General features: G+C 42.8%; 4 protein-coding genes across 4 annotated transcripts; 2 read left to right on the top strand and 2 right to left on the bottom strand.

Moving 5' to 3' along the window:
• Positions 1-1,846: 1,846 nt before the first annotated feature.
• On the top strand, positions 1,847-11,551 carry LOC125769558 (uncharacterized). Its single transcript, XM_049438290.1, has 12 exons — positions 1,847-2,465; positions 2,541-2,688; positions 5,180-5,597; positions 5,682-5,788; positions 6,025-6,300; positions 6,374-6,657; positions 8,015-8,395; positions 8,462-8,609; positions 10,078-10,498; positions 10,572-10,678; positions 10,915-11,190; positions 11,264-11,551. The coding sequence occupies exons 1-12, from the start codon at positions 2,116-2,118 to the stop codon at positions 11,549-11,551; spliced, it is 3,204 nt and encodes a 1,067-aa protein (XP_049294247.1). The 5' UTR covers positions 1,847-2,115.
• A 29-nt stretch (positions 11,552-11,580) lies between these two features.
• Positions 11,581-13,150, bottom strand: LOC125770606 (probable methyltransferase-like protein 25). Its single transcript, XM_049440409.1, has 2 exons — positions 12,518-13,150; positions 11,581-12,452 (listed from the first exon to the last, which is right to left on the bottom strand). The coding sequence occupies exons 1-2, from the start codon at positions 13,148-13,150 to the stop codon at positions 11,601-11,603; spliced, it is 1,485 nt and encodes a 494-aa protein (XP_049296366.1). The 3' UTR covers positions 11,581-11,600.
• Positions 13,134-13,730, bottom strand: LOC125770610 (protein LTO1 homolog). Its single transcript, XM_049440424.1, has one exon. The coding sequence runs from the start codon at positions 13,578-13,580 to the stop codon at positions 13,134-13,136; it is 447 nt and encodes a 148-aa protein (XP_049296381.1). The 5' UTR covers positions 13,581-13,730.
• Positions 13,731-13,966: 236 nt separating this feature from the next.
• Positions 13,967-16,414, top strand: LOC125770609 (protein preli-like). The gene is made up of 3 exons (XM_049440423.1): positions 13,967-14,491; positions 15,018-15,231; positions 15,304-16,414. Exons 1-3 carry the CDS (start codon positions 14,400-14,402, stop codon positions 15,649-15,651), a joined length of 654 nt encoding a protein of 217 aa, XP_049296380.1. The 5' UTR covers positions 13,967-14,399; the 3' UTR covers positions 15,652-16,414.
• The last annotated feature ends 496 nt before the right edge of the window (positions 16,415-16,910 follow it).

Genomic DNA, 16,910 nt, shown 5'->3' with positions numbered 1-16,910 from the left:
GATTTTTTTTTAATATTTTCACGTATAGCATACTAAAACATACGTGCGGACAATTCGCTTAAATTTCCCGACACGAGCCCTGCTTTTCGGGTGATCTTTAGTGTTACCGCCACAATATCATTTTCTACCTCAACATCATCTCATTGGCATTCCTGCGATATGACGCGTTGAAAGTTATAGCGTCAATAAACAGTCATTCCGAACGTGTTCAACACAGCTGTAGCGGAGTATGTGTGAGGGAGGTGTTTTTTTCCTCTGAGTGTGTTGGGTTAAAAATTTTATATCGCCCAAAAAAACCCGTATCACCGTCCCGAAGCTGAAGAACAGAATGGTGGTTTAATGAATTTTAAAAGGTTATCTTAAAGTTTATTTTTTTGTTCGCCTCTGATGAAAGGTTTGCTAGTGTGAGAGAGAGATTTTTTAGAAAAATGTAGAACGATAACAACGATTAAATATTGCCGGTTTTGTTTCAATCTTCCTCTGACAGGGATGTCAAACACTTGGACGAAGGAGAATATTTGTTGATCAATCAATTTTTCATTGGTTATTAGTGACTTGTTTTATTCATATGGCGATGGTGAATAAAAGGAGTTAAAATGATGATATTTTATGTTCATACACAAATAAAAACCATCCATCTATCACTGATCGTCATGGTGGGACCAGCGTTGGGTTATTTATTATGAGCTAATCCAATTCAAATAAATATTCAAATTCAAACAGAAACCATCACGACATTAATAACCTTAGCATTATAGTTGATCTGAATAGTTTGTATCTACAGAAACTGTGCTGAAAATACTAAGAACACGCATGGAGATTCATCGCGGAAAGATCAAGTGCATTTTGTGATCGTAGAGGAGTACAACTGAAGATACAAGGTGGTTTTTAAATAATTATTTAAGGCGGAACAATGTGGTGCCTCAATTAAACTACGATTTGTACACCCATTAGACACTACAGTCATTTTAGAGTAAATTAATGCGGTATGGTTAAGTAACATATTTTTAAAGTTAATATAAATCAACAACCTTAGCATATGATCTCTGAATGTAATATTCTACACCATGTAGTTTCCATGTCGATGGAACTATCTGTGTGTTTAGAGAATTGACAATTATTAAATGTACAAAAATACTGATAACAAATTCAAGAAAAGAACATAATTCAACTGTAAATTCAAACTAGGAAAACCATATACGTCTTTTCAATTCGATCTAGAAATTCATGAGACTTACTAGCTGCTTTTAATACCACATTAATTGACGCCAATTCTAACAACCTACACAAATGCGACCGTCTTTTCCCTTCTCAACTACACGTTCCTCTTGGTGGAACTACATAAAAACTGACCTTCACTTTCATACATACACACGTGCAAAAAAAGGCACGTGGCAATAATTTATTCATTACAATCGACGCGGAAGGAAGAAGAACGCCACTACACATACTTATAAATGTGTATACTTCAAGCACGAAATTTAATCGAAACTCACACGAAGCAAAACCTTTTAAATATAAAACCACTCATTAACAATTCTCCCTCCACACGCATACATACATACAAAGCATCACACCCCTATCAAAACTCCCCACGGAAGATAGTGAGAAAACGTACGAGATAATTGATTGTGGAATGTTTTTTTTTCAATATTGTTTTATATAAAAAAATCAAATCTGTTTAGTGACAATGGAACCGAACAACCATTACACAATGATCAAGTTACATGCATACATACGTTTGCATTTAATTTCAGTTAGCAATACCTTTTCTCTAGGCATTCACAATTTTGCCAACAGCACATTGCCAACAAGCAGTCGGCCTGGATTCGATGCTAAGGTTCCAGCAGCAAACGAAACATTTAGTACGAGCCGCGCACTCTACCGTTCTAGGTGCTACCGTCCGCTTGGGAATTGCATCGAGCTCGTTGTGTTGTATGGGATGGTACGTCATATCTAAGCCGAGGCCGTTGACACATTTGTACCCATCCCTTACAATCGATTTAAACGTGTGCAGGGCGTATCCAGCGAACCGAAACATACCTTGGCTCAGCTTCGAATTTCTTTCTGACTAGCAAGTGCTGACAACCGGTGACACTTGACGGTGTGTGCCTCATGATCAACATGATCTTCCCTACCATTGACGTCGTCCAGAGCTATATGTGGCTGGTATTGCTTTGTTTTGTGCTATATCTGGTGTGGTTCCTGACTACGGCTGGAACACGATACTGGCAGGGCCGTCATGTACCGTACATCGCGGGCCGTCCAATAGTGGGCAACTTCTTCGATGCGGTACTGATGCGAAAATCAACCTTCGACATGATGATCGAGTTGTACACGAACGAACGCGTGCGGAATAGTGCGATATTTGGCATCAGTAAGCTGATGACTCCCACCCTAGTGCTACGCGATCCCGAACTCATCAAACAAGTACTAGTTAAAGATGCCGCCTTTTTCCTGAATCGGTAGGGACCGGTTAGAGCAAAGGCATGGAAATATGATTGATCGATTATTCTGAACAAACGTTCGCGTTATTCCAGCTCCATGTCTACTGATTCACATGGTGATCCGATCGGGTACTACAACTTGCTGATGATTAAAAATCCTCCTTGGAAGCAGCTACGCTCCTACCTTACACCGTCGCTTAGCTTGAGTAAAATCAAACAGATGTACCGACTGCTCGATCAGGTAAGTTCGTTAAATGGGGGTTTTGTTGATTTGCGGCTTACGTTGTTGGAGTAACATTAGTTGTAGATCCAATTAAACGTAACGATGGGAAGCACGTTTAATGGAGACACTTGATGTTTTGTCAACTATTTCTTAAAGCATTTCCTACATAACTATAAGATCTTCTTGATATTTCGTGCAGTTATAATAGCTACTACAATCTTAAAGCTGTTATTAAATTCTCAATTATACAGTAAAAAATGTGTACGATGAAATGTTCTTAATATTTAGTTTTAAATATTATAATTCGAAGATTCTTATTCGTGAGTAGATATATGCTCAGAAAGTCTAAAAAGGGTATTATTCGGATTTTTCTAAAGAAAGTACTTATTAATGTCCTGCGAGGGAGCGGTGCTACACGAATGAATTTTCCCTGTACCTTCGTCAGGCTGGCCATTGCAGCCGAGTTTGCCTAAAGAGCGGAAAACAGTGTCGTAGTTTATGGTCTACGGGACCCTATTTGGAAACTTTTAAGCATTATTTGGAGGGAGCATCAATCGACAGACGAACTCACAGGAAAAGTAGATTTTGAGGACATCCGCATAGAAAGGAGGAGTTCCTTTAGGGATTCCAAAATAGTTTCCTAAAGCCTAAACAAGCCAAAAATATGCCAACACTCTACTATAGGCATTGGAATTAAACCAAGACATTAACTGACCCTCGACACAATCACACACAAAACATCGGAGTCAAATAGACTAGAATTGCGATGTCCAATGACGATTAACAGTGCAAAAGGTCTATAAAAATGAGCAATTGATTGTCCTTCAGTTGTAGTGTTTCATGCAACGCAATATTCCTCTAGAATACTCTCATATATGACATCATCGCCCATAAGCAAAGTGAGCAAAAGTGCAATTCATAGCCCACGTAACTTAGCAGCAGTTAAATAGGAAGCCAAACAAAGGTGAATCCGCTCTTGTCGTCTACGCGGTGGATTAGAGCAATAAGCAAACTGAATCGTCACGCGTACTTGAATGCACTTACGATTTTAGAAACAAATATCGGCCTCAATCGTTCTATGGACGTGCATACAATGGTGCTGTCATTGTATTTCGAGGACCATAGTTTTACCTCTTATCACTCAAACCAATCGAACAATATAGAACATATCTCTGCCATCCCTAATCTTTGCCGAACAGCTGCATTACTATATCGTACAACAGTTAGTGTTGTACTAAGTAGCTCTTTTTGAAGAGGAGAGGGCGAGAGCTCTCTAACATCTGCGAGGTGAGCGCTCCATGTAGCTCCGCACTCACTTGCGCAGGGTATGTGTGCAGAGTGCAAGTGAGTACAAAGTGCGGAGTACAGAGCTACCAGCAAACAAACATGACTTCTCTCTTTGATAGGCTTGATTGTTAGTTTGGCAAAAGGAGAAAGCATGCTAGTTTTTAAAGGTAAAAAAATATTGGTACAGTTTAGTCCACATGCGGAAGTAGATCGTCGTCAGTTTAGATTTAGTTAATGCACACTTTCAAAGACAATGTGTTTCATTATACTCCGAGCGTACAGAGCGCGAAAAAAAAAAGAAGAGTACGGATCTACATGCATAAAAAAAATTGTTTTCGCTCTGCACTCTTCGTGTATTAGGCCTTTCCCCAGTACGAAAATCTTAATGCTTTCTCGCTCTGTCAAACTAACAATCAAAGCTACTAGAGCGAGAAGCTCTGGTCTGCTCACATTTAGCTAACGTACACTAACAAAGACAACGTGTTTCATAGCATTCCGTGGGTTCAGCGTTCGAAGAAAACGGAGAGTGCGGAGCTACATGCAGAAAATAAAAGAGCTACCTCAGAGGCCTCACTACATTGAGGCGAGGCCTCAATGTAGCTCCCGAACTCAGTACACAACACTAACAACAGTACATTGTGCAACGTTCAGATGGTTAAGCTCAGTACCAGCAATCATGGTGCTTGAAGTGAGTGATGTCCTCTACACGCTCGTGCTACTGTTGATCGTTTTTCTCGGATGGCGTAAGCATAACTACAGGGTCGGTGTACCGTACATACTGGAAATTCCAGTCATCGGCAACTTTAGTACGATCTTCCTGCAGCGACATTCCAACTTTGAGTATATCGAGCACATCTACCACCATGCCCGTACAAGGACAATTGATTTTTTCGGCGTCAACATCTTCACCCGGCCGGCGTTGGTGTTACGAAATCCGGAGCTTATTAAAAAACTAACCTGCACCGATGCGATCCGCTTCATTAATCGGCAGATGTGTGCCGATCGATTTCATGATCCGATCGGGTACTACAACCTGATCATGATCCGGGAACCGCATTGGAAGCAACTGCGTGGTCTACTCTCACCGTCCGTAACGAGTGCCAAGTTGAAGCGAATGCAACCCCTTATCGAGCAGGTGTCCCAAACATCTTTCCTTTCCACCTCTTTACACATCATTTCTGTCTCTCTCGTATGCTAATCCATTCGCGCTGTATTCTTACAGGTTGGTTCAGAGATGGTGGCGTCACTCGATGCATTACCGGAACTACGGCCAGGCGTACGAGAGACGGAATTTAAAGAGCTCTGTGCACGCTTCACCACCGACGTAATTGCGAGCACATTCTTCGGCATGGAGGCCAACTGCCTGAAGGATGAGAATTCCGAGTTTCGTTACTATGGGCGAAAGATCTTCGATTACGGTCCGGCACGCGGTTTGACGATGGCATCGTTCTTCTTTGCGCCCAAGCTGGTGCCTTATCTACGGTTGAAACTTTTCCCACGCGACACCGAAGCTTTCCTTAAGGCTATTATCGAGCAGGAGATCACAAGGCGCGAAAAAACTGGCGAAAGTCGGGGAGATTTCATCGATTCGATGATTACGCTTAAAAACAACAATGCTACACTCGGCGTTACGGAGATACGTTAGTAACTGGGGAAGATATTGCTTGGCAGCGAGATACAAACATTGACTTGTATTCTTTTGTCGTTTTTTGTTCTCTTTGTAGCAATCAAAGGTGATATACTTGTAGCACAGGCGGCAACCTTCTATATGGCCAGCTTTGAAACTACCTCCTCGGTGCTATCGTTTGCTCTTTACGAGTTAACAAGAAATGTAAGTAATAGCAAATATTTCCTAATATTTTTAGGCTTAATTAATTTTTTGAGAAGATCTGTTCAGATGAATCTTTTCGAAAGAGTCATGCGAATCATGAGTCAACGCTCGGACGATTCATTAATATCTGAAGATTGGCTTTTAAAGAATAACACAATAACTCGAAACTTTCGAGAAGGCCTTTTTTGAGATTAATCAAAGATCATTCAGACACATAAGTGCTTTTCTAATTTCAGCCAAAAATACAAGCCCAGCTTAGGGAAGAAATACGTCTCGTTGTTCGTAAATATGGACAAGACATTCCCTACGAAGCGTATGCCAATGAGATGCCGTACCTGGGCATGGTTATCTCCGAAACGGCGCGACTTTATCCAGTGCTACCCTTCATCGAGCGTCAGTGTACATTGCCGGAAGGTAATACCGGATACAAGCTGGAACCGTTCCACGATTTTATCATCCCCAACCACATGCCAGTGTTGATCCCTATCTATGCAATCCATCGCGATCCAAAGGTAAGCGTCCGGATATAAAAGAAACCTCCTTCAATAAGTGCTATTCCTATCATATTCTTTCTCTTTCATCCAGTATTTCCCCAATCCGGAACTCTTCGATCCGGAACGATTTTCCAAAGATAATCAGGACCAAATACAACCCTGCACGTACATGCCGTTCGGTGTTGGACCGCGCACCTGCCTTGGGTCACATTTTGGGACGATACAAATTAAAATTGCACTGGTGAAGCTGCTCACAAAGTATCGCATCGATCGATCATCCTCCACGCCCGGAGTATTAACTTACCGCAAGAATGCTTTCACGCTGAACTCCAACGAAGGTCTTTGCGCCGAACTGGTGGAGGATGCTTTGGAAATGTGAATTACACCACAGAACTACACCAGACTAACAAAAAAACGCTTCTTATTCAGTGACAGTTTCTATTTTAATGCTAACAACAAGGCGACACGACTGGTTCGAACAGTTTACCAGAAAGCTACGATCATATCTGTTGCCGACGCAACGTTAGATTTGCATAATTTGTTTAAAATTGTAACTTATCGCATGGGATCGTTGAACTAGGCCAAAATAACCAGAGAATTTTGGAAAGGTTCGTGTTTATGATACCATCGATAAGCATTGGTAAATAAATCATGCGTATAGTAGGTCTTACGACGGAGGTCTGAAGGATGCGAAGGAGGTCTAAGATGGGAAACTAAAACAACCGACACAAGTGCAATAAATAGCTTGGGATAGGAATGCATGTGCAGCACAATGAGCTGTTTTCAATAGTGTCAACATTCAATTGCTTGGATGCAATATAACTAAAGCATTTAGGACAAGGCACCAAAATAGACCCCTAGTCATGTGTTTATTTAGGAAGAATAGAGGATAAGACCAACGCGGTTGAAGTAACTAATAATGGGTATACGTATACGCACAAAGAATACACAAACACTTTCTAACATTGTTAGTATATAAGCTCAAGAAATTGATTAATAAAATCAGATTTAATTCAGAACTTCAATGGAGAACGTCTCGGCTTTCAGTTAAATTTCTTTGACCTCTCCTTAGGCTTTGCTTTGAATCCAGTCATCCGAGTCTTCTGACACCATCCGAAAAGTTACTGTTACTGGATTGTTCCACTTACGCAGCAAAGGTTCCCACGTACCGAGAACTCTGGCGGGAAGTTTAATGAACAATTGGCGACAGTAATCCCCTTTTTGGTCAGAAACTCAACTATCCTGTTTTACGGTTAAACTAGGTACTCGGAAGGCCTCTCCTTCGCGTGGCCTGACCTGGGATTGATCGTTAACAATATCCACATTCTCTCAGGTCTCGAAATTCTCGCAGAAGAACGCCACTACACATACTTATAAATGTGTATACTTCGAAGCACGAAATTTAATCTACTTGCACCAAGCGAAACCTTTTAAATGTTGTGCTGCATAACCACTCATAAAGAAACACTTCCTCCACTCTCTCCTAAGGTTCCAGCAGCAAACGAAACATTTAGTACGAGCCGCGCACTCTACCGTGCTAGGTGCTACCGTCCGCTTGGGAATTACACCGACCACGGTGTGTTGTATGGAATGGTACGTCATATCTAAGCCGAGGCCGTTGACACATTTGTACCCATCCCTTACAATCGATTTAAACGTGTGCAGGGCGTATCCAGCGAACCGAAACATACCTTGGCTCAGCTTCGGATTTCTTTCTGACTGGCAAGTGCTGACAACCGGTGACACTTGACAGTGTGTGCCTCATGATCAACATGATCTTCCCCACCATTGACGTCGTCCAGAGCTATCTGTGGCTGGTATTACTTTGTGTTGTGCTATATCTGCTGTGGTTCCTGACTACGTCTGGAACACGATACTGGCAGTGTCTTCATGTGCCGTACATCGAGGGCCGTCCAATAGTGGGCAACTTCTTCGATGCGATACTGATGCGAAAATCAACCTTCGACTTAATGATCGAGCTGTACAGGGACGAACGCGTACGGAATAGTGCGTTATTTGGCATCAGTAAGCTGATGACTCCCACCCTAGTGCTACGCGATCCCGAACTCATCAAACAAGTACTAATTAAAGATGCCGCCTTCTTCTGCAATCGGTAGGGAGCAAAGGCATGGAAATATGATTGTTCGATTAATCTGAACAAACGTTCGCGTTATTCCAGCTCCATGTCTACTGATTCACATGGTGATCAGATCGGGTACTACAACTTGCTGATGATTAAAAATCCACCTTGGAAGCAGCTACGCTCCTACCTTACACCCTCGCTTAGCTTGAGCAAAATCAAACAGATGTACCGACTGCTTGATCAGGTAAGTTCGTTAAATGGAGGGTTTGTTGATTTGCAGCTTACGTTGTTGGAGTAACATTAGTTGTAGATCCAATTAAACGTAACGATGGGAAGCACGTTATTATTGGGATTTCTAAAGAAAATACCTATTGATGTCCGATGTCGCATCCGATGATGCGAGGGAGCGGTGCTACACGAATGAATTTTCCCTGTACCTTCCTCAGGCTGGCCATCGCAGTCGAACTTGGCTAAAGACGGGACAACAGTGTCGTAGTTCATGGTCTAGGGTACCCCGCAAAAATACCAAACCTCCACAGAGAAGAATTTTCTGAGTTCTGACGATAGTCTAACAACAAAGTAGCTAATGTTTTGTTAGTCTTCTTTAAAATATGCTCAACATGGGCACATCAAACGAGAGCCGCACTCCCCAATGTTTTACAGAAGTTACATCATATAGATCTTATGAAATTGAGATCATGCAAAAAGCCAATATTACGACATCAAAAGGAGAAGTTTTTAAGTACTATTTGGAGGGAGCAACAATCATTAGACGAACTCACAGGAAAAGTAGATTTTGAAGTCATCCACAAAGAAAGGCCAAAACAGAAAGCCAAACAAGGTGAATCCGGTCATGTCGTCTACGCGGTGGATTAGATTAGAGCGATAAGCAATCGAATCGGCAAGATAATTCCCACGCGTACTTGAATGCACTTACGATTTTAGACAAAAATGTCGGCCTAAATCGTTCCATGGACGTGCGTACAATAGTGCTGTCATTGTATTTCGAGGACCATAGTTTTACCTCTTATCACTCAAATCAATCGAACAATATAGAACATATCTCTGCCATCCCTAATCTTTGCCGAACTGCTGCATTACTATATCGTACAACAGTACATTGTGCACCGTTCGGTGATTAAGCTCAGTACCAGCAATCATGGTACTTGAAGTGAGTGATGTCCTCTACACGCTCGTGCTACTGTTGATCACTTTTCTCGGATGGCGTAAGCACAACTACTGGAACAGGGTCGGTGTACCGTACATCCTGGAAATTCCAGTCATCGGCAACTTTAGTACGATCTTCCTGCAGCGACATTCCAACTTTGAGTATATCGAGCACATCTACCACCATGCCCGTACAAGGACAAGTGATTTTTTCGGCGTCAACATCTTCACCCGGCCGGCGTTGGTGTTACGAAATCCGGAGCTTATCAAAAAACTAACCTGCACCGATGCGATCCGCTTCATTAATCGGCAGATGTGTGCCGATCGATTTCATGATCCGGTCGGGTACTACAACCTGATCATGATCAGGGAACCGCACTGGAAGCAACTGCGTGGTCTACTCTCACCTTCCGTAACGAGTGCCAAGTTGAAGCGAATGCAACCCCTTATCGAGCAGGTGTCCCAAACATCTTTCCTTTACCACTTCTTCACACATCATTTCTGTGACTCTCGTATGCTAATCCATTCGCGCTGTATTCTTACAGGTTGGTTCAGAGATGGTGGCATCACTCGATGCATTACCGGAACTACGGCCAGGCGTACGAGAGACGGAATTTAAAGAGCTCTGTGCACGCTTCACCACCGACGTGATTGCGAGCACATTCTTCGGCATACAGGCCAACTGCCTGAAGGATGAGAATTCCGAGTTTCGTTACTATGGGCGAAAGATCTTCGATTACGGTCCGGTACGCGGTATGACGATGGCATCGTTCTTCTTTGCGCCCGAGTTGGTGCCTTACCTACGGTTGAAACTTTTCCCACGCGACACAGAAGCTTTCCTTAAGGCTATTATCGAGCAGGAGATCACAAGGCGCGAAAAAACTGGCGAAAGTCGGGGAGATTTTATCGATTCGATGATTACGCTTAAAAACAACAATGCTACACTCGGCGTTACGGAGAAGATACGTTAGTAAATGGGCAAGATATTGCTTAGCAGTGAGATACACACATTGAACATATTCTTTTGTTCTCTTTTTAGCACTCAAAGGTGATATACTTGTAGCACAGGCGGCAACCTTCTATATGGCCAGCTTTGAAACTACCTCCTCGGTGCTATCGTTTGCTCTTTACGAGTTAACAAGAAATGTAAGTAATAGCAAATATTTCCTAATATTGTTAGGCTTAATTAATTTTTTGAGAAGATCTGTTCAGATGAATCTTTTCGAAAGGGTCATGCAAATCATGAGTCAACGCTCGGACGATTCATTACTATCTGAAGATTGGCTTTTAAAGAATAACACAATAACTTGAAACTTTCGAGAAGGTCTTTTTTGAGATTAATCAAAGATCATTCAGACACATAAGTGCTTTTCTAATTTCAGCCAAAAATACAAGCCCAGCTGAGGGAAGAAATACGTCTCGTTGTTCGCAAATATGGACAAGACATTCCCTACGAAGCGTATGCCAATGAGATGCCGTACCTGGGCATGGTTATCTCCGAAACGGCACGACTTTATCCAGTGCTACCCTTCATCGAGCGTCAGTGTACATTGCCGGAAGGTAATACCGGATACAAGCTGGAACCGTTCCACGATTTTATCATCCCCAACCACATGCCAGTGTTGATCCCTATCTATGCAATCCATCGCGATCCAAAGGTAAGCGTCCGGATACAAAAGAAACCTCCTTCAATAAGTGCTGTTCCTATCATATTCTCTCTCTTTCATCCAGTATTTCCCCAACCCGGAACTCTTCGATCCGGAACGATTTTCCAAAGATAATCTGGACCAAATACAACCCTGCACGTACATGCCGTTCGGTGTTGGACCGCGCACCTGCCTTGGGTCACATTTTGGGACGCTACAAATTAAAATTGCACTGGTGAAGCTGCTCACCAAGTATCGCATCGATCGATCATCCTCCACGCCCGGAGTATTGACTTACCGCAAGAATGCTTTCACGCTGAACTCCAACGAAGGTCTTTGCGCCGAACTGGTGGAGGATGCTTTAGTAATGTGAATTACACCACAGAACTCTAAAAGAAATGCTTCTTATTCGATGAAAGTTTCTATTTTAATGCTATTAAGGCGTAACAACGAGGCGACACGACTGGTTCGAACAGTTTTACCAGAAAGCTACGATCATATCCACATTCTCTCAGGTACAGCAATCGGTCCAATAGGATTAACGTTTCAATTACCGGTGCAAACTGTTGCCGTATCAGATAGTACACCTTTAATTGTTCCAACTCCACCGTAAAGCGTGCTTCCAGCTCCAATAAAGACTCGTCCGTTATCGTAACACTTTCGCTCAATGCTAACCTGTGGATGGATTTTCTTACATAGTCTACGAATCCATTGCACTTGAGTCGTCCGACCTGGTGGGATTTTTTCTCACCACGCTCTAGAAACACTACCTGCAGCAGTGCTCGATAGCCAAGCTTGTCGCTAGGATTCTCACGCTTCGTGCATGTTCGTTCGATTGATTCCGCTGCCAGATTGCGCGCATTGCGTCCTAAGGCAAAGGAACGTTCTTGCAGGTATTTGCTCATCGGAAAGCCATACCCGGGATTGTCGGCTGCTTTCGCTGGATTGTAAAACTCATCGACAATGAACTGTTCCTGCATCAGCTGGTAACAGCAGCCAACGTTGCATATCCCTCTAATGGTAGGATTTTGATGAAACAAACGAAGACAGTTCGGTCCGAGATTGCCACAGGTATGCAAACCGCACAAACAGAAAGTGTTGTGATTGCCCTGGGGAAAGTATCTGGCGACTAACTCTATCAAGTTTGTATTAAAATCGATCAGCTGCGTCGCTGTTTTGTACAGTGTGTTTAGCGTGTCTTCCGCCTTGATCAAGTTGGTAAAATATTCATCCTCTTCCAGATTTGACTTCCGGATAGCTTTGGGAATTTTGTTCTGAAAAGGACAATTTGAGCATTTTCTATTAATTATCCATTTAATGGACTGTCTTCATCCATTACCTTTAGACGCTCGAGACGCTTTTCTGCATTGCTAGTGTTCTCCTCGTTGCAGTCCACACCAAGCACTTTTATTCCATGCTCTAAAGCAATCCTCGACGAAAGATAACCTTTCCCATCGCCTGCGTCAATTACTAAAATATCTTCCAGCTTTGTGACTGGATTTGCGGATACCATAGCCGTACACAGTGACGCCACGGCAGCAGCAGCCACTTCTACCTCGTGACACTTTTTCACATTCATCAGTTCGGTCATTTTCAACCGCGTTTCCTTACGATGATCGGATAAAGCATCTTTAAATTCATCCAGCGTGAGTGCCGTATCGTGCACTTCACTTCCACTCAATCGATATCTGCTCGTATTATTGATAAATGCTTTCACGCTCGGAAACCGGACCTGTTTCTCGTGCTCTGGTTCGAATTGACCCCAGAATAGTTCCTTCGCCTGAAGATAATCATCGACCGTTTGTAGCTCGCGCTGTATCGCGTCTGGCACAAACCGTTTCCAGTGTTGTTCCGTGAGATAATCCACCATGTGGCAGTTGATAAATGCCAGGTTTGGCTCGAGAAAGCGTACGATCGTATCCACCTGTTTCAGGATCCGATCCATCGTGACACGCTTAAAACGAAAGATCATTCGTTTGGGTGTATTTAAATGGAATCTTCAGCAGTGCACACAGCCTTCGAAATTTGCTCCGAATCTGTTGCAAATTGTGCACCAAATCAATGGCCGGATCGTTCTCGTGTGGATACTTTTCCAATGCGCACAATACTTCCTGCAAAATGCTGTGTGCCTTCTCGTTCGCAGCTATTTCCGGTTGGGAAGCAATCGTGGTCACAATACTGGTATAAAATCCAATTTCACGTCCAATTTCGGAACCCTTCTTAAAGCCGTAATCTTCCGCCTCCTGTACTGATTCCTCGAGTCGACCATCCACCAATCCTTGGTGGAAGTGTTCGCCGATGATACGTTCTTCGGTTAGAAAAATATCCTCAAACACATCATTGATATCATCCACGTTTTCATCTTTTTCGGCACGATTTAACTCACTACCCGGGCTCGTCATAATTCGCTTGAAATTAAAGAAAATTGGTCGCACAAACCATGCGATTGCATATTGATGGTAAATATGTAAACAAACCGACACACCGGCAACATGTCAAAAATAACTGAGCAACAGCATATGAAAATGAGCTACAAACATTTATGTTGTACTTTGCGTAATTTTACTCAAATATAAGCAAAAACGTATTTTAAAAATCCCATTAGCACATTTCAATTCATTAAGAAGTATATCAGCTCAAATTCTACAACAAACATTACACATTTTCAATAAAAAAAATCATTTCAATCTTGTCATACACCAACAGTGCGCTCAGTTTGAAACTGTGCTACGTTCCAGAAATTACGAACTGTCAAAACCATCCCACAATCGTGTTTTCAGTGTGTTTTCCTTTTTCCGAACCGCAACAAAAATCGATCCGCAAGCTCGTGCCGACAGCAAATGTTTTGATTTGTGTGGAATTGCCGTGCAATTCCTATGTGCGAAACAAATACGAACCATTTACCGCACATTCCACCACACTTGGGAGCATTCGCAATCAATCAAGCACGGTTGCTATCGAAAGTGATAAGAGCAAATAAGGTGTATGCCCGTAATGGTGTTGATAGTGAGGTTGAAAAATTGATAAAAATTCAGCTGACTACAATCGCGGAAACAGACACAGCACACATACGGTGATTTATTCGGTGCGATCAATTGAAAGTGAATCGAAGCCGTACAGTGTGCTTTCCGTGCACTTTACATAAACCAAACCTTTGCCGAGTGGGCCAAAGTCCGCTTAAATCAGCTAATCCGAACCGGGTCCCCTTTGCGTCAGATAGAATGGCAAAATATTACGAAAGTTCTACCATCTATAACTACTCCTGGGATCAAGTTATGCAGGGCTTTTGGAACCGTTACCCAAATCCGTACAGGTAAGGCGGCTCTCATGCATCCGCGGTGCAACATTTCACCATTCACCGTCATGATTTCGTTCCTAGTTCAAGTACACTCTCATCTCTGTGCACGCTAAACGCGCTCGGATGATTTGTTCTGCCAGTGTTGTGGTCAAAAAATAGCTGCAATTTAGGTTGCAACACTCATGACCAATCTGTAAATCGTAGCCAACTGCGATCCGCAGCATGCTTTCTCATCCTACACACAACACACATGTGCCTACACATCGCATCACTACCATCACATAATTATGTAATGCGTAGCGCGCACACTGCGATCGCGGGCTATTCGCCACTTCATGCATTTGTATTTTTTTTTTGTATGCCGGTTGTAACACGTTTTAATCCCATTCGTTTTGTTCTATTTTTATGACACCACCACGCACCACGACGGCTACCTTGCGTCTCCATCGACCACGGGTGCGCGCGGTATTATTGCCGGGACGCTGTTGTCATATGTGTTGCGCTGCATCGCCGCCTATGCACACACATGCATACGTGACAGTTCGCACGTACTCTCGGAGGACACCGTCTGTCGGGAGGTAAGGAATGGTAAGCTTCATAGCAAAAGGCTGCTGACCAAGACGAACCACGTGCCAAAGTGGGGCGAACGCTTCTTCAAGGCCAAGTCGGTGAACATAGTGGAGGAATCGGTAGTAGATCCGTACGAAAGGACACTCGTGACGTACACGCGAAACATTGGCTTCAACAAAATAATGGTAAGGTGGCATCGGTGGCGCAACCCTCACCCACGAACGTGCATTAAATCCTTCTCCCAAAACCCATTTCAGAGCGTGGTTGAAAAGGTTGTCTACAAATCACTACCGGATCAACCCGGCAAAACCATCGCAATCCGATCGGCCTGGATCGATTCGTCCGTGTACGGGTTTGGTACCGCCATACGAGCGTTCGGGTTAGATCGGTTTAAGAAAAATTGCGCCAAAACGGTAAACGGATTCAACTACATCCTGCAGCACATGTTCCCGAACAATCCGGTTGCGCTGGCGGCGGCCGCTGCCGCCAACAAAGACTACCAGGGTTCGAAGGCACAGAAGCTGCGCGAAGCGGCAAAGCATGCGTCCGACCACATGAAGGCACAGGCCGAACATTTGGTACAAAACCTTTCCGTCAAGGGCTAGGAAGCGTGCGAAACGAAGGAGACAACAGGCGGTGAATGAGTTGGGCTCCTTGCGTGTACCGATCGCCGTTTTTGGGAACGATCGGAAAATTCCAGCTTTTATCCGTTTTTGTCCTTTTATCGCGGCATCCCCGCTTTACCCCTAAGAGCTGTGCGTAGAGATAGAGTTTACTAATAGAGCCATAAATATGGTGACCGCTAGCCGGCACACGGCATTGCTCCTGCCACTGGTTGTGTGGAAGTCCAAATCTATTCCTTACCTCTCTAGTTCATCCCAGGCAGGTTTGCTTTCTTTTCCGCATCCTAGCAGTATTTGTCATGGTCATGGTCGTGTGCCCTACCCATGTTCGAAGGCTGGTCCATGACGCTACACGCCACACGAGAAAACCATTACCAAAACGGGGATTTCCGGGCGGAAATGTGGTTGGGATTGTGCAATCGTCCTATCACTAAAACGATCTATACGATCTGTTGATCATTCCACAATGATTGCTGTTGGCTACTGTCGTTGCTGCTGCTGCTGCTACAGGGAGATAGAAAAAAAAAAAAAAAAACAAACGATAGTATATAGTGTTAATTAATGATTATGTGCAAGAAGGGCCATTGACAGCATTGGTGCAAACCTAGGAAACTCCCAGGAAATGCGTGTGCGTGTATTTGTGAACAGTTAGATTATTGGACAAGGATCATAGTTGTAATCGATTTAGAATATTCAATTGTAATGATATAGTAAAGCATAATAAATTCACTTTAAATTAAAACAACTTTCGCGCGTTTTGCGTTTGGATGACTGCAGTTCATAGTCATCATTGATCATTATTCATAATTCATACTAGTTTAGGGGAATTTTATAAACCTTAAAATGGTGCAAAAGATTGAGGCTGATCATAATACGTGTTTTGATATTTTTTACCATTTTGAATGCATCGTTTGAATGAAATATTGAGCAAATACTAGATATTGGACTAAATTGTGTAATTACATTATTTAATTAAAATCATATTTTTGTTGCGGTAGCATTAAATAGAACTTTAAACATTTTCAATTAAGATTATACGAGTGAACTGATGTTTCTGAACCCGTTTTAGCATATTTCACACAATTAATACTATGAAATATGCTTAAAATAAAATGATTAGACCACAATACGTAGATTTCTTGAAAATATGAAGAATAGACTATACAATCGTCCATAAAAGATAAAAGGAAATGTTAAATATAGAAAACAAGGCATTTTCTTTGATAACTCTTTGATATGTC

Source organism: Anopheles funestus, chromosome 3RL (genome assembly GCF_943734845.2).
Source record: "Anopheles funestus chromosome 3RL, idAnoFuneDA-416_04, whole genome shotgun sequence".
NCBI lineage: Eukaryota > Metazoa > Arthropoda > Insecta > Diptera > Culicidae > Anopheles > Anopheles funestus.
This window is presented reverse-complemented; position numbering and strand designations above follow the sequence as displayed.

Coding starts and splice junctions, on each gene's coding strand:
- LOC125769558 (XM_049438290.1), top strand. CDS start 2,116: ATGATCAACATGATCTTCCCTACCATTGACGTCGTCCAGAGCTATATG. Junction 2,689..5,179: donor TGTACCGACTGCTCGATCAG/GTAAGTTCGTTA, acceptor GTATTCTTACAG/GTTGGTTCAGAGATGGTGGC. Junction 5,789..6,024: donor TTTACGAGTTAACAAGAAAT/GTAAGTAATAGC, acceptor TTCTAATTTCAG/CCAAAAATACAAGCCCAGCT.
- LOC125770606 (XM_049440409.1), bottom strand. CDS start 13,150: ATGATCTTTCGTTTTAAGCGTGTCACGATGGATCGGATCCTGAAACAG. Junction 12,453..12,517: donor AGCGTCTCGAGCGTCTAAAG/GTAATGGATGAA, acceptor TGTCCTTTTCAG/AACAAAATTCCCAAAGCTAT.
- LOC125770610 (XM_049440424.1), bottom strand. CDS start 13,580: ATGACGAGCCCGGGTAGTGAGTTAAATCGTGCCGAAAAAGATGAAAAC.
- LOC125770609 (XM_049440423.1), top strand. CDS start 14,400: ATGGCAAAATATTACGAAAGTTCTACCATCTATAACTACTCCTGGGAT. Junction 14,492..15,017: donor CGTTACCCAAATCCGTACAG/GTAAGGCGGCTC, acceptor CATACGTGACAG/TTCGCACGTACTCTCGGAGG. Junction 15,232..15,303: donor TTGGCTTCAACAAAATAATG/GTAAGGTGGCAT, acceptor AACCCATTTCAG/AGCGTGGTTGAAAAGGTTGT.